A 17921-nucleotide genomic window follows, 5' to 3' on the forward strand; every position below is an offset into this window, starting at 1 on the left:
AACTCTTGGTGGTCTTAGCCTATTTATTTGTAATCAATCAGAATTTTTCATTGATAAGTTAATAGAGTGTATATACCGTATTTTTTGGACTATAAGTCGCACCAGCCATAAAATGCCCAACGAAGAGGGGAAAAAAACATGTAAGTCGCACCGGAGTATAAGTCACATTTTTGAGGAAAATTTAATTGATAAAATCCAACACATAAAACAGATATGTCATCTTGAAAGGCAAAAACTCCGACTTATAGTCTGAATAATACTGTACAAGGAATAACGGACCGAACACAGTGTCAAATTTATCGGTCAGTTCTTAATGCCATTGTTGCTTTTCTTTTTTGCAGGATATCCAAACCGCTGATAGACATATTTGTCTGACAAGAAATGTGCAGACCACCTTGTCACTTTCTATTGCATCTACCCTATCTAAGGTAGTTTTCTTGATTATGTCCAATCTATGTTTCAATGTGTTGTCATATGTCCTACTTTATTGGATAATAAAAACATGTATTTTTGGAGGAATAAACGGGGCGTGTATATGTATGTGTGTGTATATATATATAGGTGTAAGTTAAATTGAGGTTATTATTCCCGCCAAAAGACGAACAGATTTTAGTTGGGTTGATGGCATTTATTCGGATTGGTCAAACATGAATAAATGCCAATTACACTCAACAAAGCTTTCAAAACATATATGTATTAATGTAATATTTGTCTCCGGGATGTGCACATTGCATCTGCCAATATCGCATGTCCATATTTTTTCAATTTATTGTGGCATCCACAAGTACATTGACTCATATGAAATATAAGTATGGTTGTAAAGGAAGAAGAAAATGATTGCTTAATATATTGTCTTCAGGTGAAAACCCCAATTACCAACTCTAAGAGCAAAGTGCTGATTCCTGGGCTTCCTGGTCATCAAGCCCCAGTCACAGGAACTTCAGTGGCAACAGAGAAAAGGAAAAAAGACTCTGATTCCAAAGAGGTTTGTGGACTTTAATGTCCAGTGTCAAGATGTCCAATTGCACTTATCTTAGCCTACAGAAAAACAACAACCTGAACATTGTTGTGATTGTATTGTAACACACTGAATTTATATCCACGTCTCATTTAGCAAAATCTTTTCCCTTTTCAGGTGTCAATAGCAGAGCGTCTTGGTGAAATTGATCTCCAGTCTACAGCTTCCACAAAGAAAGAGTCTAAAGGGACGCCCTCTTTAAAAACTGACAATTTTGCGGTTTTGCTGGTGCAGGGACTTGAGAGCCATGACAACGACATCCTAAATGTAAGTATTCTTCTCGGGAGTATTGGCCCTGAATCAGATTTTTCTTTTTTAATTAATCTATACCGAAAAATTGTTTCAGAACTACTTCTGCATCACAGTGCATCAAATATTTGATTGTTTGGCTCATTCCCCTCATTAGTATTTTTACTTTATCAGAAAGTTTTCCAGACCCGTAAGGAAATGGTAATAAACAATACTGTTTCACGGCTACCCCTCCCTGCTGTTCTGCCATTAGTGGAACAGGTGAGTGTCAGATCACATTCTGCAGTGACACTAGCCTAGATCTTTGTCGACATTTATTTTATCAAACATTTTTCTTCTAGATCACCAAGAGATTACAAGGGCACCCTTTCTCGTAAGTAAAAGCATAGCAATCCTTTATACTGTACGCATCAGTTTTAGGCCGGTGAATTGTCTTGCATTATGAGGCTTTTCTTGCTTCTTAAGAAGTCTTGTAGGTTCTTCAAAAATAAAACTGTTGTCTTTACGACACAATCCAAAATCATTGCCGTTGTCAAATTAAAAAATTAAAAAGATCAAAAATCTGTCTGAGGATCAATGTATACAAATCCCTAGAATATAGCTACCACATACCATTACGATCCAACCATGAATAACAGAAATGGCAATTTTCGTTAGTGTCCTCAACAACCAAATCAACAAGACCAAAGTGAGTGACCTTTTGGTCTCGCCCCTGGTCGGTCTAATAACAATACACAATATCAGTATGCTGTTCAATGTCCCCTGCAGTGGAAATAAAATTCCCTGATCTGCTCTGTGCAGTTCCTTATTTTGCGTTGTCCATAAGAGCTGGCGTTTTTATTTTAATTTCATTGTGCTCACCCAATAAAGGGATTCTGATTATGAACAGGACTAGTATGAATGAAAAACAAAATAGTTTTTGTCACAGGTAAACAGATTATCAGAGATCTTCAATCGAAATGGCCAAAATTCACTATTTTTATAGTCTGTGTAGCCTAGTAGTGGGATTCGGCTAAATGGGTTCTGGGATCTTAGGTAGTTGAACTTCCAAATCACAGCAAAATTTCTGTGTGTGTGCTCATGGTTGTCACCATGACATTTAACAGAGGCATGCATTTTAACTACCCCCCCCCCCTTCCTTTTAGGGCAGTTCTCATGGTCCGGTGGCTCAGAGCTGTGCTGATGCACCACACATCATACCTGTCTTCGGTGAGTCTGCTTGTGTTCATTCAGAGCCTTTGAAGTCATCCTGAACCATTACACTTAATGTCGTTTTCCTGCCAGTAGGACAATTCACTTTTGTCATTCTATGAATATGAAATATTTTGAATGTACAAAGTTAAAAAACGTCATCTATTCTGGTTAATTCTATAATCACACTTTCCTGTAGGCAAGCCATAGAATATGTAAGAACCTACTTCCCACCCTATTGTAATGGTTGCAAAGTCCCGACTTGCAACTATTGACCCTGTACAGTGATGACATGAGGTGTGTTAAAATTGGAGAGCCTGGTGAGGGAGAAGTGGGATGACAGTAGGCATGTACCAGTTACCTGTTTGAAGGTTCACCGTGGTATGAAAACGTCACAGTTTCAAAACCACTAAAATTTTCCTTCATACAGTAGTACGGTATTCGCTATTATACATATCCCAAAAATGCAGCCAGAAGTGTCTTGGAGCGGCAGCGCTGACCCCTCCCTCTCCGGTTGTTGCTATGTGTGTCAATGACGCTATTCTGCTATACAGCCAGCGAACAAAAAAAAAAAACACTCCAAACACAAGGGGTACTTTCCTTTAATTTATGGACATCTCAAATCATGATAACTGAAATAAACAAAACGAATGCATTTAAAATGTTGTACAGTCGTATTTTTATACGTGTGAGTAGCTTCATTAGCACAAACACAGCAAAATGTGAGGAAGTCATATCCATTAACACCATGAAAAAATTTGCCTAAAACAAAACATACGTTTTCCTTTCAAATTCAAAATACAACCTTACTAAAACTTACAAAGACGAATGTTAGCATAGTCTTAGCTGCGAGAGCAACTTCGTTGAGGTTATAAATCTCACGGCCACTGAGAAACAAGCTTGAATGAAGGAAAAGGGATAACATCAAAGATCGCTAATTCCAACAGATGATGTTGCTCTAAACACAAATGCACGTTCGCTGGACAAGACGAGGTCTGACTCCCAATGTTTTTTAGATGAAACCTTTACACAACAATATTTACATTTTAACTAACTTATACATTTTTAACCTGATAACAAATGAATTCTTTGTCTTTTTAACACAAAGGCATGACGTGTAGACTAGAGTTGACACATTGGCTGAAAATGGCAAAACTTTACTTGAGCTTTTTGCCCCCTCAAAAAAAAGTCCTACAGTAGATATATTTTAATTTTATTTAGAAGTGTTTTTACTTTTTTTTATCGCAATTATTTTTGTTCTTTGCCCTAATCTTAGTAGTATATATATAGTAGGGTAGTATATAAGTTCTATTGATTTTAATTTTATTTGAAATATTTTTTTTGTTTATTTTTTTTTAAACATTATATTCATGTTCCAATTTGCAAATATGTTCTGGGGAAAAAAAATCCCGGAAAAAAGTTGGGTTTTTTTTACCCATACATCTCAAAATGACACTTTTTGGAGCTATAATTGCAATACGGTGATACCGCGGTATTTTTCCTCAAGGTTATCGTACCGTCAAAATCTCCTACCGGCGCATGCCTAGATGTCAGGGGGTCACTTTTGTTTCAATTTCTGTCCCCTCCTCCCCCCAGATTCTAGTGTAAGTCCATGTGGTATAAATCGTGTATTATTTGCAATTAATATTTTCAATACGCATACCTAATGAGTGTTATATGATTTGTTAGCCTGCCTGCATTTATTTATTATTTCACATACCCTTGGCAATTGAGAAGCAATTACCACTGAGGCCTGGAGTTCTGTCATGTTGTCTGGTTCCATTGCAAACCTGACTTCTGTTCTCTATCCAACAGCTGCCCGACGTGGTTTCTCAGCTGGGAGTGCTTTATCACATTATTGAAAGCAGAGTGAAGATGTTCCATAAACTGACCAAGTTACATGGAAAACTATACCTCCTCGTTTCACAGGTCAGTACGATCAAATTTATGGCAATGTACAGTGCCTTACACATCCCACTTTACTGGTTGGTTGGTAATTTAATTTATCTTTGCTACTTGACCGTTTTCAATCAATCTGAATCTTGCCAGATTTTGATCCATTCGTATTATCCGCGAGTGGTTTCTAGTAGTCTCTGCATGTCTTCGCTGTCAGGAAGAATCATTACATCTCCTAGATCGCTCCTTTTCAGGAAATTGTGGCGTCTTACTTAAGTTAGCAAACACCGCATAATTGAAGTTATTGTCGTTGTAGGGTACAATATTATAGTGTTAGCAGCAGAGTATTTAATTATGGTTAGTAACCTAGTATTGCTGTTGTATACCGTTGCACATCAACAACATAAAATCGTATTCAAATGCTAATTTATTACGCTGTTCATTGTTCTTTTCATCAACGAACAATTTTTTTCATGACAATAACAAGCTAAAAATGTCTTGTGAGACAAAAATATAACGAGATCAATTTTCCTACAACGAAACGAGACGGAAGGATTTCAATTTTCGTCTGATCAGATGGCAATGAGACGAAAATAACGACAGTTTCCGTCAAACTGTGGCGCTTACAAGAATTCACAAGATTTAACTTCTCAAGTACAGAAGTCAGGCTCACTTTTCACGCACATTTATTAACAACCCACTCAACCATGTCACGCATTCGACAACTATTTAAAATGATGGTTCCACTCGAAAACGTGTACCCTTAAAAGTCTTTGTGCCTGCGAACAAACCAATAGGAGCATTGCGTTGCGTTGCTACTGCGAACACACCAACATGAGCATAACATAGCTACACTACAGTTTGTTCAATCTGAGCAATGTGTGTACCTATACAGGAGTAACTTTTTCCCCGAGTCTGACCACAGGTCACTCCTCCCACCAGCGAAACACAATAATCAATGGAAAATTAACACAAGTTACAGCTCAAAGCCTCACACTGACTTTTGGAGCACCAATTTCTCACCACAGATATTGTAGTCGTCTCTACTGGCGACAATGACTGACAACGTAGAAGCATGCACACACATCACGTGTTGTGCATAAAGCCATGAACTAATAGGGTACAATGGAGGTGGGGCAGTGGGACAGCAGTGATGCATTAATGACTATGAGGCGTTGCAATAGTGTAGCAATGCAACTCTCCTATTGGTGCGTTCACAGGAGCAACGCAGCGCCCCTAATGGTGCTTTTACAGGTGCAAAGACTTATGGGTACAGTTTTTCGAGTGGCACCATCATCATAATAGTTTTCGGATAGCAGACATGGGTGAGTGGGTTGTTAATGAAGAATGACAGTGTTTATAAAGTGAGGCCGACTTCTGTGCCTACATAATTGAAGTTTAAACTGGCGAAAATTTTCAGACAAAAACTTGTGGACTAAAACAGGACGAGAAACGAATGGATTTTCATCTCGTCGACTAAAACGAGAGGAAAATTAGACTGAAATGTTTTGATGCGACTAAAATGCGACAAAGATAAATGAGGTCTTTTTGTCCAAAAAAACGAGGGCTAAAATTAAAAGGGCTGCCAAAAACAACACTGACGCTGTCATTGGTTAAAATTGTATGGCTTCACAATTGCTCGGTGAATTATGCTCGCTATGAATATTTCTCAGAAGGAAAAGGATGTGGTGACGCAGTAAATAAAACATTGAGCCAAGTACAAACCAAATCATATTAAGATGAAATGTTTGGCTAACACAATTCCTTCTGTACTGAAGCATTTTAGTAATTTATAATAAAACAGGCGAACTCAAATTTAGTTTTGCAAATCATAAACATCCAATTAGCTAGGGGTGCACGATATCCATTTTTGAAACCAATACCAATAACTTCCTACTCCTCAAAGCCGATATCGATAACCGATAATAAATATATAATAATTTTTTTAAAGTGTAACCTGAGTTTCTGAACACCTGGAGGTTTAAAAAAAAAATTAGCGGTAGATTCAACATAGATTTGCCTTTGATCTCACCAGATTTTTCATAATGACATGAACAAAACAGTGCGTTTCACTTCTGCACTGCCCGACAGCCAGCTAAGAATGAATGCACTTCCATAAACCACAAGGCTTGGTCTTTTCTTGCTTTTATGGGAAGACAGTTGTCTTAATATTGTGAAATTACAACAGAAAAATACACATATTCAATACTCAATATACAACAAACTGCACAATACACAACTTATTATATGTATAGCATAGCACACTAGCTTGAGCTACTAAAGCATTGGCTGGCTTCTACAATACAACAACTTATGAAGTTCTGTACATATGACCCTTCACCACTGAAGTAAACATATATTGCACATCCATATGTTGTAGTAAACATAAAATACTTACATAAATTTCCAAGGCGGAAACGTAACAGAAAGCATTCACGATTGTCAATGCTACCGCTAGACACCGCGATGTGTAAGTGAATGAACCAAACTACTGTAACAAAAATAGAAGTTATTCTGACCAACAGGTGGCAGCAATGTCCCGCAAATGGTCAAGTGATTCCCCATACCAGTGTGTAAACTGTAAAGCCAGCACAGTACATATTATCGGTCTTATTAATAATCTTATTGGGTTTATCGTAATGACGTCATAATTCCTATTATGGGAGCGATAATTATCGCGCGCCAGTACACAGGGTACCCGCGAGTTATTAAAAGTATTAAAAAGGCATTGAATTTAGTTTTCCATTATTAAAGGTATTAAAAGTATTAAATTAGCTGTCGTAAGTCTGGAATTTTTTCACCATGCCAGAACATCTCAGTGCAACCTAAATTATATCCGTGACAAAGTTGTTTTTTTTTCTTTAAATTAATAATGAAGATGACGCGTAGATTTTTTACGATGCACTGCACCTCGTGCGTGCGTGCCGTTAGCATCATTAGCATCAATATCACAACAGCAGGCAATCGCACAGTACCAGGCCCGGAGTGGCTAATCGGGAGAACCGGGACAGTTACCGTTGGGCCGGCCTGACGTTTGGGCCGGTCGTAATACACATTTTTAACGAAGCTTTCAGTTAAACTATTTACTAACGGCATCACGCAACCCCGCTTTGCGCGATAAATTGTGGCCCTTCTAGCGTTCCGTAGTTTGAAATTCGATACCCCACAAACAGGCCTTATTCTCTAATGCCTCCAGCTCTGCCTGTGGGAAAGAGTATCATGATATCATCCTGTTGACTTGATTCTGGAAAAACTTAATTTTGGATTTTAATGGCCGAAATGGGGCACGTTGAGGCAGCATGACGAGCGTGAACCCATCTGGCTGTTGGCGCGACCCATTATCGTTGTTTTTGAGCATATTTGGATAAAAGTACAGCGATAACCCGTAAATTAACATGCAGAATGAAATAATTTTAATGAGAGCACCACTAAAACTTCCACCATGGAGGCTCCAGGCACTATTTTTGGGCACAAAGACGGAGGATTGGGGTGAAATCCACATTCTCAGGCAAAACATAAGTTTGGCATTTTAACCCAAAACATTGCACTCTGAGGTGGACTGTTGAGCGTGAACTACCCTGAAATACACAGGTGTCTGAACTGTATAAGTGCATTGGGAGACAACCGTTTTGGTGAGTTCAATTATTCTTTCAATCGATTAATCATTCAATCTTTCACATTTAATTGCGGTAATTTTATGTTATGAATAATATGAAAACACTCATAAGTAATGATATATTACATTAATTTTTTATTTATTGAAAACTATATATAGTACGCCCCCAAAATTTTGAATATCAGGTAAAAGTTGTTTTATTGTGGTAGATTAAACCAACAAAATTGAGTACCGTAATTTCTGGACTATTGGGCGCCCCTGATTACAAGCCTCACCCAGTACATTTTTAAGCCTCTCCTGCCTATAAGCCGCGTGTGCCCAATTAGTAAAATGAGACATTGACAAAGAAATACAGTTTTCAAACGTTTAATAACACACCTTAACTTTTCGTTCCAAACAGCGCCGGCAAACACGGCAGTTATATAGCAGCGGCACGGAAGTTGCATAGCATCAGCATGGCGGTGCAGCACTAATTGTGCTGGTTAATAAAAACATAAAAGTCTTTGTTAGCAATCTTAATCTTCTTCCTGTGCATTCAAAAAATGAAAGTCTTCACCCTCAGTGTCGGATATGAAGACGCTCAGATGCACTTCGCCACGCACGCACCTACTCAGTGTGTCCTTCGCGTCGCCTTCAATGTCTCCCATAATGAGGCATATTCACTCCCAGCCTGTGCCGTCCTCCTCGCAGCAGACTGGCCCCTAAAAGCCCACTGGTGATGGCGGACTCTTTCACAGCGCTTCACGATGCCAGGCTCCCCCAAAGCTGCTCTTCGCATTCGGCGAGTCTTGGCAAACGATCTCTCGCCGCTTGTCATCAAAGCGTCCCATACAACTCGGATGGCCAATTTAATTTCTTCTAGCATTTTCCATGATGCGGGTCTGCCAATTCTACTCATGCACAAAGACGAGGGTTCGCCACCTCTATTCATGCACAATGTACAAAGTTAAACTACCGGTAGTAGTGCAAAGTAGCGTCTTCCTCGACACATATATTCCACGTGTCTCACTCCCACATTCCATGCTCGAGCGCCCCTGGCGGCCGTCAGATAAATACACAAATTGGCCGCATCATTGCACACGCTTACGGTATGTCAATTTGCATGTACCACAAACCACAAAAAAAAAAAGTGAATACGATAAAAAGCTTCAGTTTTGTACACACTTGCCACATGTGTAATTCAAAACAGCTGCAAAAGGTTCCTCATTCTTTAAAAAGTCAGTCTAATATAAGATAAAATTATAGATAGTACCCCAAAAATAAAATGGTAACTTCACACAGAACCTGCGCTTGAGCCCTTGATCTCAGAACTGTCAGGAGACATGCTCTTCCTCTGTGCCTCCCTTTTTACAAGTTATTTGAGGAAAATTCATATTTGATTCATCTTTACAAGTGTAAAGGAAAACTCTTTTCTTGTTTCTAATGAGGCTTAAATTTGATGAACTCCTGTGCTAATAGGTGTATTTAAAAATTGAAATATATATTTTATGCATTTTAAACAATCGCAAGTTTACTATTGACAACATGCGATTAATCGCGATTTTAAAAAATTAATCGCTTGACAGCACGATTATTGTTACCATATTTTAATAAGGTAGGTCATGACATAAAGAGGGCCGGTCTGTGGCACGAAACTTTTTGTTCTAATTGTATCTTCAATTAGAGATGCACGATAATATCGGTCACCGATAATTATCGGCCGATAATGGCAATTATGACGTCACACAGATAATGCAGATAAAACGAAATTCAACCGATAATGCAATCCGATAATTATATACTTGATTTAGCCTCCAAATGTGCGCAATCAACAGTTTTGTCCAATTCTGCGAGTTTTAAGGAGGTGTTTTTGCAGTGTAGTAATGTGATATGTGTTAGAAATGGCTTACTTTTATAGGCATTTTTGTGCAACTTGGTTGTTCACTCTCTAAGTAATTGTTGCCAAAAGCTTACCATTACACAATGTCATTGCCATTGTTTAGATGTTGGAATTTACTACTTGTTCACATTTGATGTGGAAAAAAATAGCACTAAATTACATTTTTGCACAGTAACATTTGATCTTTGTATACTTTAAAATTTTACATACATATTTAAATAGAATTATCGGCGTGACATCATCGGTTATCGGGTGGAAGCGGCAGGAAATTATCGGTTATCGATATCGGTTGAAAAATGTATTATCGTGCATCACTATCTTCAATAAATGTGCATTCTTTTGTCAAACACACTTAATAATTGAGGTTTAAGTTGATGTTCAGTGCTTTATTTTTTTAATATGATTCAATATTATCTAAATAATGGGTGCGAGAAAAGTATTAATTTTCAGTTGAAATGGCATTAAAAAAGGTCTTAAAAGTCTTGAATTTAGATTTATCAATCCTGAGGGGACCCTGAGTACAATTAACTATGAGGTAACATAATGAATAGAATAGTCTATATTGTTATTGTTCAAGTAGCATAATGCATGCCAATGCCAGAGTAAAGAAAAAGGTGCAGTTATACATACAGTTCTTAGATAGTGAAGTGGTGAGACTTGATAAGTATATTTTTAAATGTATGCACAAACGACACTATTGGACTGACCAGTCTTGGGGATTTGTGGAAATGTTTTGATATTTTGGGCATACGAGTGTTTCGCCTAACAGCAACAATATTTACTATTGTCCAACTGATGAACACTTATCTTGCTATGTAAAAATTGATTGTGTTTAATGAGCATATGTACACTGCTATATCAAAAGTTGAGAGTCCTTTAAACCAAATGATTGCTCCTAAGTGTGCTGCATTCTTTTTTTTGATTTTTTATTTTTTTATGTGACTTCTGAGTTTTCTACAAAACTGAACGTTTTTCTTTTCCACTAGGTGGCAACAAATAATAGCACCAACAAGGTATCTGATGTTGACCACACAGCCAAGCTGGTGTATGAAGAGGGTAAGTGTATTTATTTATTTTTTTCTGAATTTGTGTTTATTTTTATTCCAACATGTTTTCTTCCTGCCCATTCATTTTAAATATTTAGTTGCAATACAGTCATATTCATTAGTTGGTTCATATCCTATTCCCACCGTTATAATTAATAGAACAATTGCTGGCCGTTGTCAGAGTATCTCATATTTTCAGTGCTGAGTACCTTCAAGTTCAATCCACCTTTGTAATAGGTCACAATGCTCTTCGGTTTAAATTACAGCGCTGACAAACGGATTTCTTATCCATTTTACTATTTTACATTTATTTTCTTAATTCACCTTAATATATTGTTGAAGAGCATAAAGCTTGATAGCAGTTTGTACATCACGCAGACATTTTCTGTGTGCACTGCATGCAAACGTTATAAATAAAAAATGATTGCAATGATGTGGAATTACCAAATTTCAATATTCAAATTTTAACATACACGGCTGGTTGAAAGCTTACTTAACCTTACAACACCTTAAAGAGCATATGACACGAGAAAAAAAGTCTTAAATGGCATTATTATGTGAATAAGAATCATATTTTGAGACGATTCGACTATATACAACAATTTAGCAAAGCACAGATGGCGAGAAATTAGTCTTTTAATCTGCCGGTTAGCCACACCTACCATTATAGGGCTTTAGCGTCCCCAACAGGTGGATGACATCAGCGGTAGACTGGGCTCATCGGTTTTACTATTCAGCCCATTGAGGGGGAATTGTTCACAACGAGGAAAACGCGACGAAGAGAGCCACAAAATGTCATTGTTTCAGTCTCTCTACTCCAATATTTTTACAGGATATTCTTTTTATCCAAGTATTTTTCCCCAATAGCTATATAAATGGCTTGAGAAGGACCAGTCAGCCCGTCAAGGGGGAACTATTCACAACGAGGAAAACGCGAAGAAGAGAGTGGCAAAATGTCATTGTTTCCGTCTCTTTACTTCAATATTTTTACAGGATATTCTTTTTATCCAAGTATTTTCCCCAATAGCTATATAAATGGCTTGAGAAGGACCAGTCAGCCCGTCGAGGGGGAACTATTCACAACGAGGAAAACGCGACGAAAAGAGCGGCAAAATGTCATTGTTTCTGTCTCTTTACTTAAATATTTTTACAGGGTATTCTTTTTATCCACGTATTTTCCCCAATTGCTAAATAAATGGCATGGTCATGACAAATAAGTCTTGTGCTGAATGGAATATGAAATAATCAGGCATGAAAATCTCTCACCTTTCGGCGAAATTCGCCGTTTTGAAGTCAAAAATGGCGACCTACGTGAATTGCGTAGATCCGAGGAGAAATTCTTTTTGGGAGGAGGAGGGGGGGTCGGGAGGTTTTATTTAATTATTATTATTGTAACGAATCGAGTTATAATGTGGCGAGGGTGTTAGCATGTGTTCCTGAATGCACCGCATGACGTGGAGGGGTGAGGGAGGTGCGGGAGAGCGAGGGACGTGCCTTCCGTGTTTACGTTTGTTCTGGCGGTGGAGATATGTGCGTTGGCTGCGGCAGATAGCAGTCGTGTTGTTCAATAAGTTTCCACAAATAAAGAATTTCAATCTGATAAAACGGTTGACTATTATCAATGTTACATTATTATTATCATCATGTGATTAACTTAGTACGTAAACTGAGCACTTAAGAAATCGGTTCTTTAAAAAATGTCACACTTGGACAGTCAGCAAATCCTTCTAGATGCTTCGCTGACGAGAACCAATCATCGGCCCAAGGTGCGTTCCATTATTCCAAATGTGCGCACTCCTTACTGTACATGGAGTGCTCGGAGAGCCTTTGGGTGGCATTGCATAGCTGCGAAAACAAAAAGCAGGCCTTATCCACATCGGGGCAGACCAGAGCGCAGCATACACACTTGCCTGTATTTGCCAGCAGATTGAATTTGGTGAGTAATGGTTTCAATCGTTTTCACATTTTGCGATATAAAAAAGTTACTGCCATTCGTTGCAGCTTGCGTTGAACACTGCCAGAGCTAGCCAAATCTCCCATGAAAAAAAAAATAGCTCCTGTTAAATTGGCGTCAAGCTTGTGTATTTAGCGGTAATATAAACGAAGAAACACACTGTTGAGTCAAATTAAGCGGCATGCTCTCGGATGGAGGTGGCGCCTCACATCGCTCCCGTCGTCCGCCGGAGACGCGTTATTTTCGGCTTGGATTTGGGCTGACGGCCGGTGTCAGCACAACACCGGCCCGACGAGTGGTGGGAATGAGTCCTGTTTCTTAAAGCTTTTCAGAAATACAGGGATCCCTCGTTTTTCGCGGTTAATGGGGACCAAAACCCGCCGCAATAAGTGAAAACCGCGAAGTAGCCCCCCCCCCCCCCCCCCCCCCATTTTTTTTGTGCGTGTTCAATGCATTTATTCAGATTTTACATTGGAAAAAAGATACATATATATGACATGTTTTTTCACTTTTTTCACCAAAGTAGCATTTATAAATGGTTTTCAAGCACTTCAAAATGTAAGAATTATGATAAGTTTTAAACATGTTCCTGCCCCACCGAATTATTTTTAAACAAGAATAAAGTAGTAAGAAAATGCTTGGCTTTATTAAATGCTTCATAGTGAGTCTACTCAAACCCTCTCAGGCTTTGGTAAACGGTGATTGACACGTGTGCAAAGTTTTTCTTTTTATATATATTTTTTTGTTTGAAGCAACTTATTTGATTGAATAATAAAGACACAAATGTCCTAGCCAAAATGTGGCCCAAACGCAAAACAACATTACTTCAATGGAAAAATTTGTTTCAATCAAGTAAAATAGTTTTCAAATGCTTTTTTTGTCTCAAATTTATTTTTGCAATCAAAAACAATTTTTTTTAATTGAAGTGACTTTTTGGGGATTAAAAGTATAGACTGTATTTTGATTGAAGCAACTTTGTTTTTGATAGAAGTAACTTTGTTTTTTGATTGAATAATAAAAACACGATTGAATAATAAAAACACAAATCTACCTCCATCGTTATTGAGAGAGAAAGAAATTAAGAAAGCTTTAAAACTAAAAGCCACCAGGGAGTCTGTTTTTTTTTTTTTTTTTTTTTTTTTTTTTTTAATATTTATATTTCATTACATAGACATGCCTCGTAGGGAAGGGAGATTGAGGGATAAAAAAAGGAGTTAGATGAGGCTGCTAAAGGCAGTGGATACCTCATCAGCTGGGTGACTAGCAGACCTGGTAAGAACAAGTTTGCAAGGATAGTCGGGTATTAAATACAATTATAAACACAATTACAATGTTACTTTTCTATAAGATTTTTATGTCATTGCTTTATTAATCATTAGGTGCTAGAGTTGTTAAGTATGGATAATAATGAAATAATAGTTTTAAGAAAACCGTGCTGTTGGTGGCTCAGTGACCATCTAATGTGGTTTGTTCTCAGATGAACAAGTTGAGGAAGGAAGTTTTGATGCAGAGGTTGAGGGAAGAAAATAGGCAGACTGACTGAGTCAAAGCCAGAAAGTGTTGATGACAGTTTTGATTTCTATTCACTGTTGCCCCCTCCCAATTAAAGTATGTCACAGTCGCAGCCAATAATTATCTAAAGCTGGTTAAAATTGAAGTTATGTTGTTTTAAGGTGTATTAAATACTTGTTCATGTGCTCCTTTTGATCTACGAGCAGCCGCCCCTCCACCGGTCTCTGCACGGCCCTGCTGAAACACAGTGTGGGTCGACAGAGCTCAATATTTTGTTGGGGTGTACAGTGTACTGGAACATATTTCCTCCACACCCTTCTCACCTTTTTAACCCCTGACCCATTTTCATGCCTGAATAATAAAAATGCATTTATTCAGGACGACATGGCAAAATTACTCCATAATGGTCAAAACTGTCGACTTCACCTTTACTGTCGCACCTCCCGAACGATATTTTATGACACCTAAATCGGACATATGTCATTTCCCTTCCCCGGCTTCGGAGAATGTAAACAAACCAGAAGACGTGACAGCTAGCCAACATGCTAACCCGAACCGAGTGATGTTTCAAAGTCTTCGAAGCGGAAAATCACACATAACTATCCTGGATTATTTGACATGACGACCCGGTTGTCGATTGTCTTCGCGGATCAGCAAACCGCCCGGCGGAGAGCAATTTACAGTTCGTTCCCCGGAGGAGGGTGGCTGGAGTTGTTGTGCAGCTAACGTACTGCTGCTAACGAGCATTAGGAGAGCTTTTTACATGCCTATCAATGATCAAACGTAAGTAGTCCTTCATTTAAAGGAAGTTTGTAGTGTTTACTTTGTAATCGCTGTATTCGTATTTGACATAATACAAAACAAGATGTTTACTCACTTCCTCGTAAGTCCAGTGGTCCCACAGTAAATATCCACGGAAAATGGGAACCTTTTCAAACTCCAAAAAGGCGCATACGCCTCTCCCTCATACAGAATGATTTTTCTGCAGCCGTTTGGCTGGCGTGATGCAAAAAATAAACGTATTAATCCGCAAAATCAGCTGAATCCTTCGTCCTCATACACAACAGTACACTGTAGCGTGAAGAGGACGTCTTCTACCGTACACGTCACAGCGCCCTCCTCCTCAATGCAAGACCGAAGCCGGAAGTCACTCATTTTCATGGCGCGGGATTCAAAAAACTAAATAAAAATAGCGATCGCTTCCACACACATCCAAGCGGTCCATATCATTCAGGGGCATAAAATACCGAGTGTATTATGAAATAAACATGCTTTTTCGTGTCACAGGCACTTTAAGCCTACTTTGTCCGAATTTGCATGTCTTTGATGTAGCCTTTATATTTCAAAGAAAAAAAATGTTCACAATGGCCTGACTGGGTCCCTTTTTTCAGGATACCATAACATCTTCATGTCAAAACTGTCGTTTTCTTCACTGACCAATTATAATCAACATTTTGGACCCAACAAGACAAAAAAATATATATATCCCAAAGTCTTCTGTCAAAATTAGTAATGTTGATGTCCCATTGACAACAAACAGGCTCGACGAACCGTTTTGAAGCTTGATAACATTTAACTTGTTAGGATAAACATCAGAAAAAAATACGACTGACTGAATAGTTTTGTATTTGACAAGTCAACTCAAATATCAGGTATGGTCATAGGCGTTTTTGGGCTTTACACATATTATGGTCAAAACAAGTTATATACAGTAGACCAACATTGACAAATACTGAAAAAATATGAATACATATATAACACAAAAAGGGTTTGGAGGATATCTTTTTGTGAGGTGAGGTATTGTATAGGGCTGTCCCAAATGACTAATTTCCTCCCGATTAGTCAGCCGACTATTTTCACGATTAGTCGACTGATCTATATATGTATGTATGTATGTATGTATGTATGTATGTATGTATGTATGTATGTATATATACAGTGGGGAGAACAAGTATTTGATACACTGCCAATGGGTTTTCCCATTGACAGTATCAAATACTTGTTTTTCCCACTGTATATGTATGTATGCATAAATATATATATATATATATATATATATATATATATATATATATATATATATATATATATATATATAATGTGTGTGTGTATGTATGTGTATATTGTATACTTGTTCTCCCCACTTTATATATATGTATACTGTATATTAGGGCTGCCAAACGATTACAATTTTTAATCTGGTTAATTACAGCTTAAAAATTAATTAATCGTAATTAATCGCAATTAATCGCAATTCAAACCATCTATAAAATATGCCATATTTTTCTGTAAATTATTGTTGGAATGGAAAGATAAGACACAACATGGATATATACATTCAACATACGGTACATAAGGACTGTATTTGTTTATTATAACAATAAATCAACAAGATGGCATTAACATTATTAACATTCTGTTAAAGCGATCCATGGATAGAAAGACTTGTAGTTCTTAAAAGAAAAATGTTAGTACAAGTTATAGAAATTTTATATTAAAACCCCTCTTAATGTTTTCGTTTTAATAAAATTTGTAAAATTTTCAATCAAAAAATAAACTAGTAGCCCGCCATTGTTGATGTCAATAATTACTTACACAATGCTCATGGGTGCTCAAGCCTGTAAAATCAGTCGCACCCAAGCGCCAGCAGAGGGCGGCAAAACTCCATGAAACACAACAAGTGAGCGTACTGTCATTTAAATCTCTCTGAGCGGGGCATCTGCGTTAATTGCATCAAATATTTTAACGTGATTAATTAAAAAATTAATTAACACCCGTTAACGCGATAATTTTGAGAGCCCTAATATATATATATGTATACATATATATATATATATATATATATATAATTTATGTGTGTGTATATACAGTGCTGCTCAAAAGTTTGTGAACCCCCTCAACATTTTGGAATTTTCTATTATTTCAACCTGATTTCCTAATCAATCAATTCAGTAGTTTTTTTTTTGTTTTTTTAACAGTTGTGTTGTCGAGACTAAATTAAAAAGAGTTTTCATCAACTGATGTAGGTGCAAAATTGAACTGTTTGGTCACAACCAAAACCGCCATGTCTGGCGAAAAGTCAACACTGCATACCACCAAAAGAACCTTCTCCCAACAGTGAAGCATGGAGGTGGGAATGTCAAGATCTGGGCTTGCTTTTCATCCTCAGGACCTGGACAACTCCACATAGTCCAGGGAATCATGAATTCTGAGGAATATTGTCAAATCCTAGAACATAACCTGACGCCATCTGTTTTGAAGTTAAAGCTTGGCAGAAGGTGGATCATGCAACATGATAATGATCCAAAGCATTCCAGCAATACAACCAAGGAATGGCTGAAAAAGAAGAAGATTCGTGTTCTGGACTGGCCCAGTCAAAGTCCTGACCTAAATCCCATTGAAATGCTGTGGCGGGACCTGAAGCGAGCAGTTCATGCCAGACGCCCATCAAACCTCTCTCAACTGACTGCGTTCTGCAAGGAAGAATGGGCAAAAATCCCCCAAAGTAGATGTGAGAGGCTGATTAGTCACTACAGAAACCGTTTGGTTGAGGTAATCTC

At 37.8% G+C, this 17921-nt stretch overlaps 1 protein-coding gene across 1 annotated transcript in view; it reads left to right on the forward strand.

Annotated features, from left to right (window-relative positions):
- Nucleotides 1–17921, forward strand: part of wdr43 (WD repeat domain 43) — a 37140-nt gene that overhangs the window by 13039 nt on the left and 6180 nt on the right. The window contains exons 9-16 of the mRNA XM_057859770.1: nt 342–428; nt 860–985; nt 1136–1285; nt 1442–1528; nt 1609–1640; nt 2413–2476; nt 4274–4387; nt 10836–10905. Of these exons, the coding sequence (XP_057715753.1) occupies nt 342–428; nt 860–985; nt 1136–1285; nt 1442–1528; nt 1609–1640; nt 2413–2476; nt 4274–4387; nt 10836–10905 (730 nt within the window). The remainder of the gene's footprint in view (nt 1–341; nt 429–859; nt 986–1135; nt 1286–1441; nt 1529–1608; nt 1641–2412; nt 2477–4273; nt 4388–10835; nt 10906–17921) is intronic.

The sequence above is a fragment of the Corythoichthys intestinalis genome, chromosome 15 (assembly GCF_030265065.1).
Source record: "Corythoichthys intestinalis isolate RoL2023-P3 chromosome 15, ASM3026506v1, whole genome shotgun sequence".
In the NCBI taxonomy this organism is placed as follows: Eukaryota; Metazoa; Chordata; class Actinopteri; order Syngnathiformes; family Syngnathidae; genus Corythoichthys; species Corythoichthys intestinalis.